The sequence below is a fragment of the Thermobia domestica genome, chromosome 2, assembly GCF_964235325.1.
Source record: "Thermobia domestica chromosome 2, izTheDome1.hap1.1, whole genome shotgun sequence".
NCBI classification, from domain to species: domain Eukaryota; kingdom Metazoa; phylum Arthropoda; class Insecta; order Zygentoma; family Lepismatidae; genus Thermobia; species Thermobia domestica.
Window position 1 is genome coordinate 24,253,622 of NC_137455.1, and position 17,533 is coordinate 24,271,154.

General features: G+C 35.8%; 1 protein-coding gene across 3 annotated transcripts in view; it reads left to right on the forward strand.

Annotated features, from left to right (window-relative positions):
* The window catches only part of LOC145671258 (glutamate-gated chloride channel-like), a 186,589-nt gene that overhangs the window by 26,901 nt on the left and 142,155 nt on the right, over nt 1-17,533 (forward strand). The window contains exon 1 of one of the 3 annotated variants that reach the window (XM_081740181.1): nt 5,227-5,581. The exons of the other annotated variants lie outside the window; for them this stretch is intronic. Coding sequence (XP_081596307.1) covers nt 5,514-5,581 — 68 coding nt within the window. The 5' untranslated portion in view covers nt 5,227-5,513. Of the gene's footprint in view, nt 1-5,226; nt 5,582-17,533 lie in introns of those variants that run through there. 3 annotated transcript variants of the gene reach the window in all.

Sequence of the window (17,533 nt, forward strand, 5' to 3'; positions counted from 1 at the left end):
AATTACACTTAGAGTACAAATTTTATGCCTATTTTTCTCACAACTTTATGGGTTGATTGTCCTGTGCTGTAAGCGCTCCATATAATAAACATACGCTTCAGCAATTATTATACTAGAAAGCAATGGATATATGAAGCCAAGCACTGTTTTTTTTTTTTTTTTTTGTTTCTGATTTTTTTCTTAAATAACATCGATCATTTTTACAAACCAACTTACTATCAATTTTCCATATATAGAAAGTGCCCCCATAAAGGAGAATTTTAAAAATGCTAGGACACATTCTGTTTATTTTCAATAAAGAGTTAATACACTGAATTTCAGCTCCGTAAGTTTAACGGTGTGCGAGATACTATTTTTTTTTTCCGCAAAAATTCGGATCCTCACTACCTCCTTAGGATATTATGCATTATAATGAAAGTGATATGATAATATCCCAGTTTGGATTAAGGCCTAACTATATACCAAAAGTACTTTCATTTGACTTTGCAATTTGACTGTGATGATCAGGCACACATAGCTACATCCATTTTATATAATAATTTATATATTATACTGGTTCAAAAATGCATTGTTTCCAGTAGTTAGCTCCTCTAAAAACTCACAGGCTGTGGCTGCTGAAAGCCAAGTAATAGTATAAGTCCTATTGCTATTATTGCAATTACAAAAATCAATATCCAAAAGTGCCTGGAGTTCTTTTTTTCACTTGGTTAAATATACTCACCTCAAGTAAGTAGACAGAAACAAGTGGAAAAGGAAGGGAAATTATGGTATTGAAAGTAAAACGGAGACAAATTTACCAGTCTTCAGAAGATACTGTCTACAATGCAGTGAGCAGAGAGGGTCGGTAGATCATACTGAGTCGGTGGGTCGCAGTGGGTCATGGTGGGTGGTGGGTCGCAGTGGGTCACGGTGGGTGGTGGGTCACAGTGGGTCACATGCTGTTGACCATCGACCCACTGACCCACTCAGAAAACTTGACCCACTTGATCCACTGACCCACTCCATCTCTGTCCAGTACCACTAGACCCCTAATATGAAAATAGTTGGAAATAAATGAACAGAATAAAACTCGTATAGGAAAGCACAAAGGGTATTTATCATTCCACAGCTCAAGTTAAATGCAACGGAGAAAAAGACTATTAAAGTATAATTGACATGATGCAAAAGAGGAAATGATAAAAAATTATCTTTCCGATCTCTGTCCATAAGTAGGTGAAGCTGAAATGATTGGTAAAATCTCAAATGAGAACCTCACTTTTATTTGCAATAGATATGGTTTGTCTGAAACACTTGTGTGTACAAATGACTGGTACTATAATGAATAAAAATAAAGTGAAATAAGGTGAATAAAAATAAGGTGAAATTCAAGTTTAACAACATTTTGCCCGCCCCTTCGCCCCTGATAATTTAACGCAATGCGTGCAAGATTTTTGTCGTTACTAAGGATCACAACTGAAATTACCAAGTTATTCGGAATGTAACTGTGGACAACATCTCAGTGAAACTCATATTCTATCACATGCATGAAGACATAGAAGGAAAAGAAGCGAACCAATATCATGCAGACGACTGTTGAACAAAACCAACGTTTGTAAATATTGTTCTAAAATTGCATTGTTCGACAATTTTTTTTCGCATTTCAGTTGATTCATTTTTGCATCAAAACATTGCCTGCAATCAAAATGGAAGGTACCATTTAACAAGAATTTTATACTTTATCCCATTACAGACACATTTATCTCTTATAAAAACATATTTCAAATAACTTTGTTTCGTAGATACAATTTGCAAAAACTAAGGCTCTCATCTACAATTCCATCGATCCTTCTCGCTTCACTCAATTACAGAGTGAGGTTGGAGCAATAATTTTCTAGGAGTTAGATTTCTTCCTTTCCATTATGGTACTTTCACTCTAATAATCTTTTTGACTGTTGCAACATTCCCGAGATATAGAATGATAAATACCCTCTGTGATTTCCTATTCGAATATTTGTTCTGGTGTTTTCATATTAGTGATACTGGACGTTTTATCTGATGCAGGTACCATGTCTTGGTGGTCATTTTGAAAACGGTGACCCATATGAACAATCTTTTGCAACAGCACTCTTTAGTTTTTAAAGATATGTCGGACGAGGTACCACTCACTCCATGTTTCCATTTATAATTTTGAAGATGCGCCCTGGGCCCCCATGAAGGGTGGCCCTGGGAGCCTCCGCGACAATATCAATCGATATGGCACATGACATTTTCTATTTGAGTTGTTGTTCGGTTCATTTATGTTCAACCGTTTTCGTATTAGTGGTACTGCACGCTTTACTGTATCTGGTAGAGGCAACATGTCTTGGCGGCTATTTTGAATACAGTGCCCGATATGAGAGATCTTTTGCCAGAACGCTTTTTAGTTTTAAGATTTTTCGAACGAGGTACCACTTACCCCTTGTTTCCATTTAAAATTAAAGTTGGGCCCCGGGAACCCGTGCAGGGCGGCCCTGGGTGGCACCGAGACCATATATATATATATATATATATATATATATATATATATATATATATAGAGAGAGAGAGAGAGAGAGAGAGAGAGAGAGAGAGAAAGAAAGAAAGAAAGAAAGAAAGAAAGAAAGAAAGAGAGAGAGAGAGAGAGAGAGAGAGAATTCTATTTGCATCAGCAGTGGATTTTGTTTCGGGAGAGGCTTGAGGAACGAGTAAGAAACATTTGCGTTGTACGTGCAATGCAAAAAAAAAAAAAAAAAAAAAGGTCACAAATTTATTTCGGGAGGGGTTTGAGCCTGATAAACCACCCTCTAAATACGCCACTGTACATCAGTCAAACGTTCTCATATTACCTAACACAGCAACGAAACAAATTTTGAGTGAAGGCAATTTTAGTATATATCAATATCAATATTCGAGACGAGACCGAGACTTTCGAGACTGACCTAAGTCTCGTCTCGGTCTCGTCTCGATTTATAGAGGTCTGTCTCGGTCTCGGTCTCGTCTCGGTATTTAAAAGTCCGTCTCGGTCTCGGTCTCGTCTCGGTATATAAAAGTCCGTCTCGGTCTCGGTCTCGTCTCGATAATTCGAGACGAGACCGAGACGAGACCGAGACTAGTCTCGGTCTCGGTACCATCCCTAGTGATGATAAGAGATGAGTGAAATGGTGGAATGAAGAAAGTTGGAGGAAACGGGAAAACCCGGAGAAAACCCACAAGCACGGTGTTTGTCCACCACAAAGTCCACACGGCGCGAGCTGGGATGGAAACAAGGACCCCAAACACCGAAGTTGAACGCTCTACCACTGAGCCACCGCGCCCATCCCCCCAAGTTTGAAAAGTTGTATACGAGAAATGTATCAGGAGAATTTAAAAGGGATGAGGGCTTCATCGTTGAGAATAAATGAATGGGCACCACAAATTTCAAAATATGATTTTAAATTGAGTTTTTTCATTGCCAAGAAAATAAATGAATTATCAGTTTTGTATCTAAGTAAGTATTCTTTTGAATAGTGCTGAAATTTCATATCCCAAAGTCCAAGCAAGATACACTGTTCTCATCAGACTGTGTTTGTTTGTTGTAAATGAAATATTTGTTTATAACGTAGCTCGTTAAGACACATTATTATCACAAATCATTCAGACAAAATAATATATGAAAAAATGAATTTTTAAAACACTCGAATCATAATTTAAAAATGTAAAAACATTCGAATTTCAGGATAGGTAATTTTTTTGGAAGAAAAGCTCTATTGTTGCTTCACTAAATAGAAAAGGATGGAGACCGCTCTCAAATACAATCAATTTATAATATATGAGATCAATTTATATAAGCATATGAGCTCAATTTATATAAATATATGAGATCAATTTATAATATAAACATACGAGATTAATTTATAATATAAGCGTATGAGATTAATTCATAATATAAGCATACGAGATTAATTTATATAAGTATATGAGATCAATTTATAATATAAACGTATGAGATTATTTCATAATATAAGCATATGTGATCAACTTATAATATAAGCATATGAGATCAACTTATAATATAAGCATATGAGCTCAATTTATACAAATATATGAGATCAATTTATAATATAAGCGTATGAGATTAAATATAAGCATATAAGATCAATTTAAAATATAAGCCTATGAGATTAATTCATAATATAAGCATATGAGATCAATTTATATAAATATATGAGATCAATTCATAATATAAGCATATGAGATCAATTTATAATACAAGCATATGAGATAAATTATTGTTACTTTTTACTTTTCGAAAATTCATTACCCTTCTATTTTTGCTCTTAGATGCGTGAAAGATTAACGCCTTAATAATAAATCATTGGATATATGACAGTAGTTTCAGTGTTATCAAAAATATCAGTGTTATCAAAATACTGAAACAATTATTGTTCAAAATGTATTCCATACAAGGTGAATATAGTCACTTAGTCCCCAATTATTAGAAACTTCCTGAAATTTTGATTTTTTCAACCATGTTATACATCAATATTATATATATAGAAAATAATTATTTCCATGTCCATCGTGTTGGTAACGGAATGTCATTTTGACTTACGGCTCCAAGACAGTACGGCTCGGAAAGCTTCATCTTTGGCCATATGTGAACCAACAAACGCTTCCCACAATGTAATCTAATTTCCTACAGCCGCATCACGTAAGAGAAGAAAAAAAAAGAGTAAAAGAGAGAAAAAAAGGCATTTAATTCCCATTTGAAGTAGCAATTATCTAATCTGTTTGTACGTTTAAAGGAACCTTTTAATAAAAAGCACAATGTGCAGCATATATATATATATATATATATATATATATATATATATATACATTTGTGAGTGTATATATGTGTGTGTGTGTGTGTGTGTTTGAGGGCGAGGGTATACTTAATTCAAAAAAATACTCGCTTTGATGGTGTTTGGTAAAAGGAAAAAAAGAAGTCACACATGGATCAGAAAAATAACAACACAAACAAATACAAACATGCGTTGTTTCTAATTTATATTCTCCCACTCTTTATATACATATGTAATGTGGCAGCATATTTTCCCATATTCAGCTTTTTTTTTTATTGACCCCTCTTCTCTTCTATATGAGCTTTTTTTGTCGACATCCGATACTCTTTGCCGGCTGCTCTCTTAATAGTAACGACCTTCATCCGGCCAATGTATGGATGTTGGTGTGTTATCAACACAGCGGGGCACCCTTTGGGCGGAGGAAAATTTTTCTAGGTCTGACTGGTTGTTGAATGAATGTGTAGGGGGAGCAAAAGCTGTCTATCTCTGAATATATGTGTTGTATTATGAGTATGTGTGGATGACAGAGAAAAGAGAAAAAGGACAAGAGACATCCAGTGTGTTTAGTTTTGTGTGTTCGTTCATTCACATACGTTCATGTGTGGTTGTGTGTGTCTTTGTGTGTGCTTACAGGGAGAAAAGTAACTGTCATTCAAGTTTGACGAAGCCCCACTTTGACTTCCAATAGGCAATATGTCCGTTTACCGAACTTTAGTCATTAGTTTAATTGCTCTTCTAGTGAACAATATCCGGTTTTCATGGTAAGTGCTTTAATCCAATTTTTAGGAAAACATACACCTTTTTCAAAAATATTCTTCTATTCTTAACACTGTTAAGGTTACCAGACAGATCTGTTAATTTATCTTAAGGTGACCAGACGTCCGGTTTTAGCAGGGACAGTTCTCCTTTTCTTTTTTTTTTTTCAGCCGTTATCCTGTTTTTGACAAACTATAAAAAGAAAATAGTTACTGAATTCTCTGTCAGTCTGTTTCTCTCTCTTAGGGGCCGCTGTGGCTCTGGTACTTGGGGTCCCGGGTTCGATCCCAGCCCCCGCCAAGTGTACTTTGTGGTGGAAAAACACCGTGTGCGTGGGTTTCCTCGAGGTTCTCCCGTTTCCTCTCACTTTCTTCATTCCACAATTTCACTCATTCCTCATCATCACCGTCTCCTTTAGCCTAACCGGCATAATCGTGGGACGTAAAACTCAGATTTCATTTTCTCTCTCACTCTCTCTCTATCTCTATCTGTATGTGTGTGTTATGTGCGAATTCAATTTTGAGCCCTCCATTCGATAGAACATCAAAAACTATCTGAAAGAAGTGATAGAATTTTTCATGTCACTCTTACCGTTCCCGAGATATTGGCCAAAGAAGTTCAGATTTCGGGAGATTTAAGGAGCCATATCTCGGGAACTGTAAGTCATAGAGAGATGATATTTTTGTTGATCAGTACCTAAGGGGATGGTGAACATTTTGGTACCAAATAGTAACCGGTGACCACTGGCCAACTGGCCACCGTTCCCCAAACAGTAAAAAAAAAAAAAAAAAAAAAAAAAAAAAAAAATCGGTTTTCGGGAGATTTAAGGAGCCATACCTCGGGAAACCTGTCATAGGAAAATGATATTTTGCGAATTTTTCAATTTTGAGTATGTCTTCGTAAAGCAACGTATCGTAGAACGTTCTAACAGAACTCTTAAACAAACCATGCGGAGAAAAAATGATGTCCTTACAAGAATTGTATCAAATGTGCAACACGCGCATTTGCAAGGGGGCGGCAAATTTCGAGAAGTGGCAAAATCTGTCATAACTATATTATTTAAAATAAATATTTCTTGATGGGAAGAGACTTCATGATGATTTTAGTTAAATTTACTAAGCTCCAGGAAATTATAAATGGATATATATATTACAAGAATTGTTTAATGAGTATAATAATAAAGTACATAGAACACTATTCATATAAATCCTATTGGAGTTAATAAGAATAATTAATTCTTTTTAAGTGCGTTCTGGCAATGCTCTTGGAACATTCTCAACTGGTTTCCTTCTGATTTTTTGGGCCGCGGTGGCTAGAGCCTTCACCTCTGGTGCTAGGGGTCCCGGGTTCGATCCCAGTCCCCGCCAAGTGAACTTTGTGGTGGAGAAACACCATGTGCGTGGGTTTTCTCGGGGTTTTTCCGTTTCCTCCCAATTTCTTCATTCCACCATTTCAATTATTACTCATCATCACCGTCTCCTTTAGCTTAACCGGCATAATAGTGGGACGTAAAACTCAAAGATTTCATTTCATTTTCTGTCTGACTTTCAAACAGGCGCCTAAATATCTTTTTTTTTTTTTTTTTTTTTTTATGTCAAGTACTACGCGGAGTTTGGATTGACTCCACTTTCGCCAACTTGCCGTCCGACCGCCTTACCCGGTTGTCGCTTCCTCTACCTTCCTGGTTATATTTAGTGTGTATGTGAAAATTAACATCGCGTCGTTTGTTTCTCCACAATCTATTGTTCGGTGTCTGGCGGACTCCGCGTAGTACTAATGTGACCAAAAAAGAAAAGACAAGAAAAAAACGCTAAGACAAGGAATCATTTAGAGGCACGTTTGTATTTCGTATAGAGCTGTTTTTTTTTCAGTATCACTGACTTCGAATTTCCTGAAAAGCACGTGAACTTGTGCTGATTTGTTATATCGGAAGTTCTACAGTCTCTTTCTTCTGCCTGGCGAGCAGTGTTTCTTACAGACATGTTTTTTTTTGGGGGGGCACTTCCCCCCCGAAGCTCTGAACAGTGCTCCCCCTCCCCGGAGAAGACCAAAATAATACGTCTATAATATAATAATAAAAAGAAAAGTACCAGCAGTGGTTCCCCCTGGAATACAAAATGTGCCCTTCCGGGACATTTTTTCTGAAAAAAAAAAAAACGACTGCTGGCGGGCACGGTGGCTTAGTGGTAGATTTTGGAGGACAACATCGTGTCCGTGGGGTTTCTCGGGGTACTCGTTTCCTTCCACATTCTCATTTGAACAATTCTTGAACCATCATTCACTTGCCTTAATCATCCATCTCCCTTAGCCTAATGGGCATAATCGTGGGACGTTAAACTGAAATATTTCAAAAATTTTCTTTCTTGTGCCTTCAGGGAGAAATTTATGACTAAAATTGAACTATTAAACTCTGGTTTGAATCCATTTCTCTTATTTGTTTTAGAACCACACAACACAGAGGAAATTCAACTCATATTCTACGTTATTTTCCTTTTTTCCTTTTCGGAAGTTAAAATCTAAATCGATCGATTTAGTGTTTCAGCTTCACGGGCGTCAATCTCACTAGGGACGTCCTCCCTCTAATACTTGATAAAAAAATTTCGTTCCCCTCAATATTTCAAGTATCTTAGGTCAACTATTACTCAAGAGAGGCTCAAGCCTGTAGGAGAAAAAAACAGTTTTTGGCCCTGTGAAGGTGAAGATGAAGTAAACTGTAAAGTACCAAACTGTTTTTGTTTAGGTAGCGAGCAGCAAAGTGAGTTTAATTTAGCTTTTATTTTAAAAAACAAATCAAAAAACAAAATTTTGAACATTTTCTAAGTAAAAAAGTAATTGTTTCATTTTGTAATTTTAAATTTTTAATATGAAAAAAAAACAAATATTGTTATAATTTACTGTTACATTTTAAATTTATAATATAACTGTTTTCTTCATAATATATTGATATTGTATAAAATGAAAAAAACGGGTCACCTTCAGTAGGGATGCGCACGAGACGAGTCGAGACAGGATTTTCCTGACAAAATTCGAGTCGAGACACGGCTCTTCCAATAGAGAAATATACATTTTTCGAGTCGAGACATAACTTTTACAACACATTTTCGAGACGAGACGACGAAATCTTTTCTCGTGCGCTTCCCTAACCTTCAGACTTTCAAAAATTTCTTCCGACCTAGCTTTAAAAAAAAAAAGATTGAAAATTTACACACGTATTATGTACGTAAGAGCGTACTTTTTAAAAAGAAAAAAAAGAAAAAAATCAGATCTTTACATGAACCCTGGCTCGGTCCTGAGGGGTGTAAAAATTTCGATATTTTTTTCAAAAAATCTCCCGGTTTTACCCGATTTTCCTATTTCTGGTGTATAATATGGACAAACGAGTGGTACCGTTGGAAAGTATGCTCTATCCTGAAAGAAACGAAGTATGAACCATGGTCCTACGATAAATAGTAAGGAAGCAGTGGTTGTTTGAGTGAAAGTCTAAGATTTACCTGTGGAAATCCTAAAAGGGTTAATCATCTAGTTTGTTCGAAAATGTGGTACTAAATATATACACACACACACAACAGGCACGCACACTTTACAGTTTGTTTGTTTATTCAAATGCTAAAATTCAACCTTGTTTTCAGTTTTCTTCAGAACAACAAGCCCTTTCCAACGGTAAAAACTAGCATGTACGTATCATACACCTGAACCGGAAAAACCGGGAAAAAACAAAAAAAAAATCTCAAAAAATCACCCCTCGGAACACTTGCACCCCTCGGGCCCGGCCCCGGTTTCATGTAGGGATTTCAAAAACAATTGAGAAATACGCAAAGGTACACACAACCCGTATGCAAAGTCTCAATCCGTTATCTTGAAAACTAAAGGCGTGAAAAAATTTTGAAATTTGCCTTAAGAAAAAATAAAAAGTCACACTTCTCCGATATCAATTGGCGCCGCCAAGTTGACCATCCGGTTCCGAAACGCGTCTAGGATGTTCTTTGGTTTATCCTTGATTTGACCAATAAACAAACTTGCCTTACATACCTTTAATAGAACCTAAATAAGTGGTCAAAGACGATACTACAAAGTGATAACAAAAGTTACCAAAAATCCTAAAAGGGTTAAAGGTAAAAATAAAACACAAAAAATTTTCAGTGTTTGTTTGCATTTTAAGTCAAAAATACTCTAAAATCGAATACACGAAGACTATTTTTCTTAATTTTCGGGGAGGGACCTCCGGACCTCTCACTTTCCTCGGATTATTCTGTACATCCCAGCGCCCCCTCCCTCAAAAAGTTTATGTGCTACTGACACTAATGTTTAGCTTCAATTACAATTTATCAGGATAGAGTGAAACACGTCGACGTTGACCCATTAATGTTACGAGTATGACGCTTAATTCTTTTTTCTTTTCATTAACTAAATTTTCTTTGAAAATGTCTACATTCCTACCAATTATACGTCCCTATTCTCAGCAAAAGAATCTAAATGTCTCTACGTTTAGGGACATATTGCTACAGTAAACAAGACCGGCTAAAACATGAACCAACAGATAGCGCCAATGTATAGCGTACAAAATTGGAACAGTTAGTCCTATCATTGAATGTTATCCGCCCAAAATTGTAGAAATTAACATCTTGATCATGCAGTCCATATACTGGACGAATAAAAGGAAATTTAGTATTTTTTTTTTATAAGCTCTTGCTACAATTACTCACGTTTTACATCCTGAAGTTATAATCAAAGAAAATCTCACGACACCTGTAATGTTATGAACTGACACATGAAGATGACGTATACCGAAATTGAAAACTCTGATCTAATGTTTCTTTTGAACTATTAGACATAACGTTCAGGATACATAATATGAGATATAGAACCTCTTCAATGCATAGAATAACGGATATTGGGTTCATTTGCTAGAACCCTGAAAATCTAACCATGAAGGTTTACCGAAGGAGAGAATTCAGTATTTAGTAAATTTTTCTTGCGAACAGATACCTATAGCATATGGCCTTTTCTTTTTCTAACCTTTGAAACATCTAGGGCCATTGGTAAAAATTGAGACTTACAGATTGTGAATATTGAATATTATCATTATTACTGGCAGAAAACTGTACACAGCGCATCATTCACATATAAGCATGAATCTCCTTGTCATTTCTCACAACATCAGTAAATGTTCTTTTACAGACACAAGTGAAAGACGTCTTGATAAAATTCGGCAAGGGGCATCATTCATATAGGGGAGGTTTTCCGTTGCAAGATTTGAGCCTACTTGCGATTGGAGTTTCTAATTCACGTATGATCAGTATTTTCTTTCTTCTTGGATGCATTATGTAATAATCAAATACATTACACAAAAAATAATGATAATACCATTGATAAACGGTGTTCATTGCGGAAAACACTAGACAATAAAGATTTATCTTACACTGTAGAAATGGTTATCCTTCGTTTTTCATTATCATTTGGCCATGAAACAAAGGCCTGAGAGATATACAACCCCCGTAACAAATATGTGGTGTTGGAATGTATAACTCGTAGAATATGATTTTAAAAAAATCCAGTATAACCCTAAAAATATATTAAAGACATAAGGGCCATGTTTTTTTTAAATATTCAATTAGAACTGGATAATCTACACAAAATTTGCAATTGATCAGTGAAAACGGCATCTTTCTAGAACCTATCAGTGGCGGCTAATGTTAGTGTTGCAGCGTTCCGCAACGACCAAAGTATTTCAAGAAAAAAATTATTATTATCAATAGTAGTAAAGAACAGAAAAAATATTTTTTAATACTCGCATATATACACTTTAAATAACATATTTTTTACTTTTGTAACTGTCCGTTCCGTTAATCCGTTTTAAAAAGCGAAAAATAATCCGTCACAGAGTCTCTAATTTATATTGTGTTGCAGCGAGCATACAACGACCAGATTCCTTCAGCGCGGCAATTGGAGCAAATATTATCGGATATCCTTTCCCTATCTCACAAGTAAACCTTACGTTTGGGTGAATCGAGTTGCTGACTGAGACACATATGAGAAAGTAGTACTAAATGTGGTCAGTATTTCAGTGAAGTTGTAGGTGCGAAGCTCCAGGGGTTTAGGAGATACAGCTACCAGAACATCACATGGAAGTACAGAATAGTCTTCATACAGTTGGAGGTAAAAGCTCTGTAAGATCTCTTGTAGCGACAAAAGATGAATAACAAATATATGGGTACATATTAGGACTAGGGGGAAGTCATATAGTAAGGGTATACCTGACGGAGGCCATCTTGAAATTCGCCATTTTGAATTAAGGTTAAGTTTTTAAAATACAAATAGGGTCATGTGATACATGATTTAAGGCGCAAATTTAATCAGAAGAACAATGGTGACGTTAATTTTGATTTACGTGCAATTGGTAAAAAGTTACATGGAAATTAAATATTGTTGCAGCATATGAATTAGTCCTTTACCCCACATTGTAAATTTTGTGTTAATGATAATAATTAAATAAAGAGCAGGTGGATAAATATTAGGTCTATGGTAAGAGTTGCCTTGATGGCGGCCGTATTCAAATCCGGCATTTTGAATCAGACAAAAGTTTTAAACAAAACGCATAACATTGACACCTTATTAATAGCAAATTTTACCATAAATCCAACGGTATAACAATTTTTGCTTTATCATTTAACCAGCACTTGTTATCGCATAAACAAGTTGCTAATTTAAGGAAAAATGGGATTGAGTCATAACTGAACTTGGGTCTTTCTTCCAGAAAAGTCCTCAATTAGTACAATCAATATGTAGTTCAGAAAAGAGCCCATGACTTGCACAAATGCTCTGCTCACAGTGAGCACACCTGACAAAGGCAATCGAGTTACACTTGACACATTTGTCGTTAACAATTCCGTCAAAGCAGTAGCCGTAAGGAGCGATCCATTTAATTTTGTGCTGGTTAATGATAAAGCAAAATTGGTTATACCGTTGGATTTATGGTAAAATTTGCTATTAATAAGGTGTCAATGTTATGCGTTTTGTTTAAAACTTTTGTCTGATTCAAAATGCCGGATTTGAATACGGCCGCCATCAAGGCAACTCTTACCATAGACCTAATATTTATCCACCTGCTTTTTATTTAATTATTATCATTAACACAAAATTTACAAGGTGAGGTAAAGGACTAATACATATGCTGCAACAATATTTAATTTCCATGTAACTTTTTACCAATTGCGCGTAAATCAAAATTAACGTTACCATTGTTCTTCTGATTAAATTTGCGCCTTAAATCATGTATCACATGACCCTATTCCTATTTTAAAACCTTAACCTTAATTCAAAATGGCGGATTTCAAGATGGCCGCCGTCAGGTATACCCTTACTATATGACTTCCCCCTAGTCCTAATATGTACCCATGTATTTGCTATTCATCTTTTGTCGTTACAAGAGGTCTTACAGAGCTTTTACCTCCAACTGTATGAAGACTATTCTGTACTTCCATGTGATGTTCTGGTAGCAGTATCTCCTAAACCCCTGGAGCTTCGCACCTACAACTTCACTGAAATACTGACCACATTTAGTACTACTTTTTCATATGTGTCTCAGTCAGCAACTCGATTCACCCAAACGTAAGGTTTACTTGTCAGAAGTTAAAGGGACTGGTCGTTGCAGTGCTTCTGCAACACAGCAGTGAACGAGAAGGTTTTTCACGCTAAATAAGATTTCTGAATTTTTGTCACTAGCAATTAACAGATGAAATTTGTATCTATGCATTCATATTTTAAAATTACGGGACCATAATGAAGCAAATCAATATAATGACAATTTAAAAAAGTGATTGCAGAATTACAAAATAAGAAAGAAGATATTTAGTAGAGGAGAAAACAAATGAAAGAAGACCCGCATTTACAAGTTAATTCTTAGCTTATATTGATAATGAAGGCTCCTTCTACAGTAATTTGTGAATCAAATATTAATAAGTCAGTATGTAGAATCGCTGCCCCCTTCTATAGATAGTATTTTAGTATTAACACATTTCTTTTATAAAATAAGTATATTTTATACTCTTGATAATTTTCACATAAAACTGTATGATGGGGAACGCCACATTGAATTTAGGACTAGTTGGCAATGTTCAGGGGCGTAGCCACGAGGGTGGTCCACCAGGTCCGGACCTCCCAAAAATTTCGAAACTTGACTAACATTTGTAGACTTTCCTAACAAACTATACTTGTTTAACAGAAAAATGATTGATGTAAGCTAAATATTTTATTTTACGCCTCATCATGTACTCTTTCTTTTCTTACAAAAATAATCGTTCTATCATTTTTTCTAAAAATATAGATGACAGTAAGTAAGAATTACTTATCGTCCTTTCGGGTCCAGTATAAGACAGGTTCCATATTATGTAGACGTATTGGGCCTCCCTCAAATACTTTGGACCCCTCCCAGTAAACATTTCTGGGTGTAGAACTGTTTGTTTTGGTGTTCTTTGATTTTTGGCTTCTGTTACATGCTGATCCTTCATCTGGCGGGTTTCGAAGTTTCCTTTCCAGAACACATCACATTGGTAAGCATTGTTTCGCCTCATGTGGAAGTGTATTGTGTTCATCGTGCATTGCGTAACAACCAAGACGGATGATTTGGAATGTAGTTTTTTCTTTTACGCACATGTGTGTGTGTGTGTTGATGTATGAATATGTGACATTCGGAATTCATATACCAGTACCTATTTTCTATCAGCTGTTTTGTTTTTTAATTATTAGGTATAATTCTATTGTGTGTGCTTTAATTCTGTAAATAACCTACAAATTCTGAATGAATTGTATACCATGACTTCTGTAAATAACTTACAAAAAATATTGATCAGCTTTCAACTGAGGAAAAATTTGCAATTAAGGCTTAGACAAAACATGCAAAGGGCAATTCAGGAGAGTGTTAAAAAAAATCCAGTTTAAATTTACAGGATATCTTACAGCAGTAGTGTTGTTTGCACCAGATACATTTCCTCAATTTATTTTAAATTTTCCTTGATAAACTGTGAATAAAGTGTGTTCAATGTACATATTTTCATAACACAAATCTCTGCTACTAGCTCTCCTCAGTCAACGCTGAAGAGGAATTCGGGTCACTGTCAGGGACAGAGTTTGCTAGAATGAATCGTTCGCAATAATCTAGAAAAAATATTTAGTGAATCAACAACGTTTCTGAAATTAATACTAACTGTACCTATGGCGTCAGCATAAGACGAAAAGTTTTTTCTACATGAGAAAGAGTTGACACTTTCAAGGAATTGAATGTCCCAAGAAAGTCTATCACCATTGGTTATGCTTTACATCGAAAAAGACCTGACAATAAGAATACCAGAGTTCAACCAGCATGCATTAGACACATTTGCTCCAATTAAAGAGAGGAGACTGAACTTAACTAAGGTAATTAATCGGATAAAATGTTCTTCATTTTTTATTTTTTTTTAAAACAGAATTTTATTTAACATGTCACATAGCATTTGCACCTAAAGTTATGCTGATTAGTCAATGAGTTAACTTTATATCTTCTGTATCTTATCGTTCGTACTGCAACACCCGAAACTACAATCCACCGGCCGCCTCTGGAACCTACGGTTCCCGAGAACTCATTGCCGAAAGGATTGGCCACAAACATATAAACGTCCACAAACTTATAAACTTCTCTAGCATTTTAATATCCCTAAACAATGTTTTGCTCAGACCAGTAATAGAAAAGTGCAGTTTTATTTTCACGTAATAATGTAACAACACTTTCTTTTGCTTAAATAGCAAATCCCAGTTCCTTGTCAATTTAATGCGCTCTTAAAACTGCTTTCTTTTTAAAATCAGCACTTCGTAACTTTTAGGAAAGTTGGTACAAAGGATAGATTATTGATTGTTACTTAAGACTTGCACATTACCCTATCTTATGTCAACAACACATGCAGAAAACAAAGTTCAAGAAATATATTTTCCTTGTAAAGATTGATTTCCTTGAGAACTTCTAAAGAATCATTTTGTTTTAACAGAGAAATGACAATTATGAAACTAGTAGCGATATCTGCGATTACTATTATTTAATTAAGAAGAATAATGGAAATTTTCAAAGCTGTTTTCGAGTATAACCTTCAATTAATGTCTCCGGTCCAGCTGAGAAACGACACTGACATCTATCTCTGACTCTTGATGAACGAAAACAAAACCGAGACAATGACCTGCATTTTAATAAATGTATGTACGTGCGGAAACTACTTTCCTCACAGCATACCAAAACTGTCTTTTTCTTTTCCCCCTCACAGTTAAAATGTGTTGAAACTTCTGTTCATTAAACAGGCTTTCGACTGCTCAACATAGAAGCGTACTTTTCAGTAAAATTGTCACGCAGACCTCATTTATGGAGAGTAGAGGAACTGGTCCTTTGAGGAGTGTTTTTCAACCACTGTCCGCGCAATTATTTTTACCTGTCCATGGTGGTAAATTTTACGTCGGTTGCGTACAATATATTTGTTCTTTTATCTCTGTACTGCAATGATATGTATCATGAGTTAGTAAGTAAGTGCTTAACGAAAATGGCGGAGAAACCGATCTGGGAAACATTTCTTAACATAAGATGGATACAGCCCTCCAATTCTTACCACGTTTTGCTCGGTAGACTTGGTCCGTAGTCCAAATTGAAAAGCAAGAGGTCAGGATTTTTTTTTTTTTTGTATTCACGTGATCCTTTTCTACTCCACTATCGCCCCTGGGAACGTGATCCATTTCTTCTTCCGTCTGCTTGCTACAGATCCGGCTTTCATTTATTGTATGACAAGTTGTGGACGTGCTAGGAACATGTAACTGAAATCTATGTCTTACAAGAATCTTGTCAAAATAACAGTTAATTTTGTTTTTTAAAAAAAAAAAAAAACTGTTAGTTTTCCGTCGCTAACGTTTTCGCCTTCGGTGCAAACAGTCTCGGGTTCGATTCCCGGTTGGGACACTCGTTCGAAAAAGTGTAAAAAGCTTTTTCAGACCAGCTATTCTGAATGAGGTTTTCCTGGATTTTCTTCATTCACACCAGGCAAATGCTGGGGTGGTATCTAACTTATAGGTTCCAGGCCGCTTCCTTCCTTCCTTTTCCCTCGGATTGTGTGCTCGCCGAGGGAGTCGTCCCTCAAACGTGACGTGCGAAATGGCCATAGATGCCGAAAGCCCAGAAATCTAAATCCTAAATCCTGTTAATTTTCCGCCACCAACATTCAATGTAGTTATAATATTAATAAAGAAACTGACCAAAATGCAAGGCTAACGTAGTACATTTGAATAAGTATTAATATAATTTATTAATTTATTAATATAATTTATCATTTATTCACTTATTAACAATGACACAAGCAGCGTATGTCATTGTTAGAAGTATTTGTGTCACTGTTAGGAGAATGCGCGTCACTGTGAGTAGTATGTCTGTCACTATGAGGAATATGTCTCTCATTCTGAGGAGTATATCTGTCACTATGGACAGTATTGGAGAGTATGTCTGTCACTGTTAGGAGAATGTTTATCATTGTGAGTAGTAGGTTTGTCTTTGTGAATACTATGTCTGTCACTGTGAATAGTACGCCTGTCACTGTAAATAGTTTGTCTCTGTGAATAGTATGTCTTTCAATGTAAGGACTATGTCTGTCAATGTTAGGAGTATGCGCGTCACTGTGAGTAGAAGGTATGTGAATACTATGTCCGTCACAGTGAATAGTATACCTGTCACTGTGAATAGTATGTCTCTCACTTTGAGGACTATGTCTGTCAATGTTAGGAGTATGCGCGTCACTGTGACTAGTAGGTATGTGAATACTATGTCCGTCACTGTGAAAAGTGTGCCTCTCACTGTGAATAGTTTGCTTCTGTGAATTGTATGTATCTCACTGTGAGGACTATGTTTGTCACTGTTATGAGTATGCGCGTCACTGTGAGTAGTATGTCTGTCTCAGTGA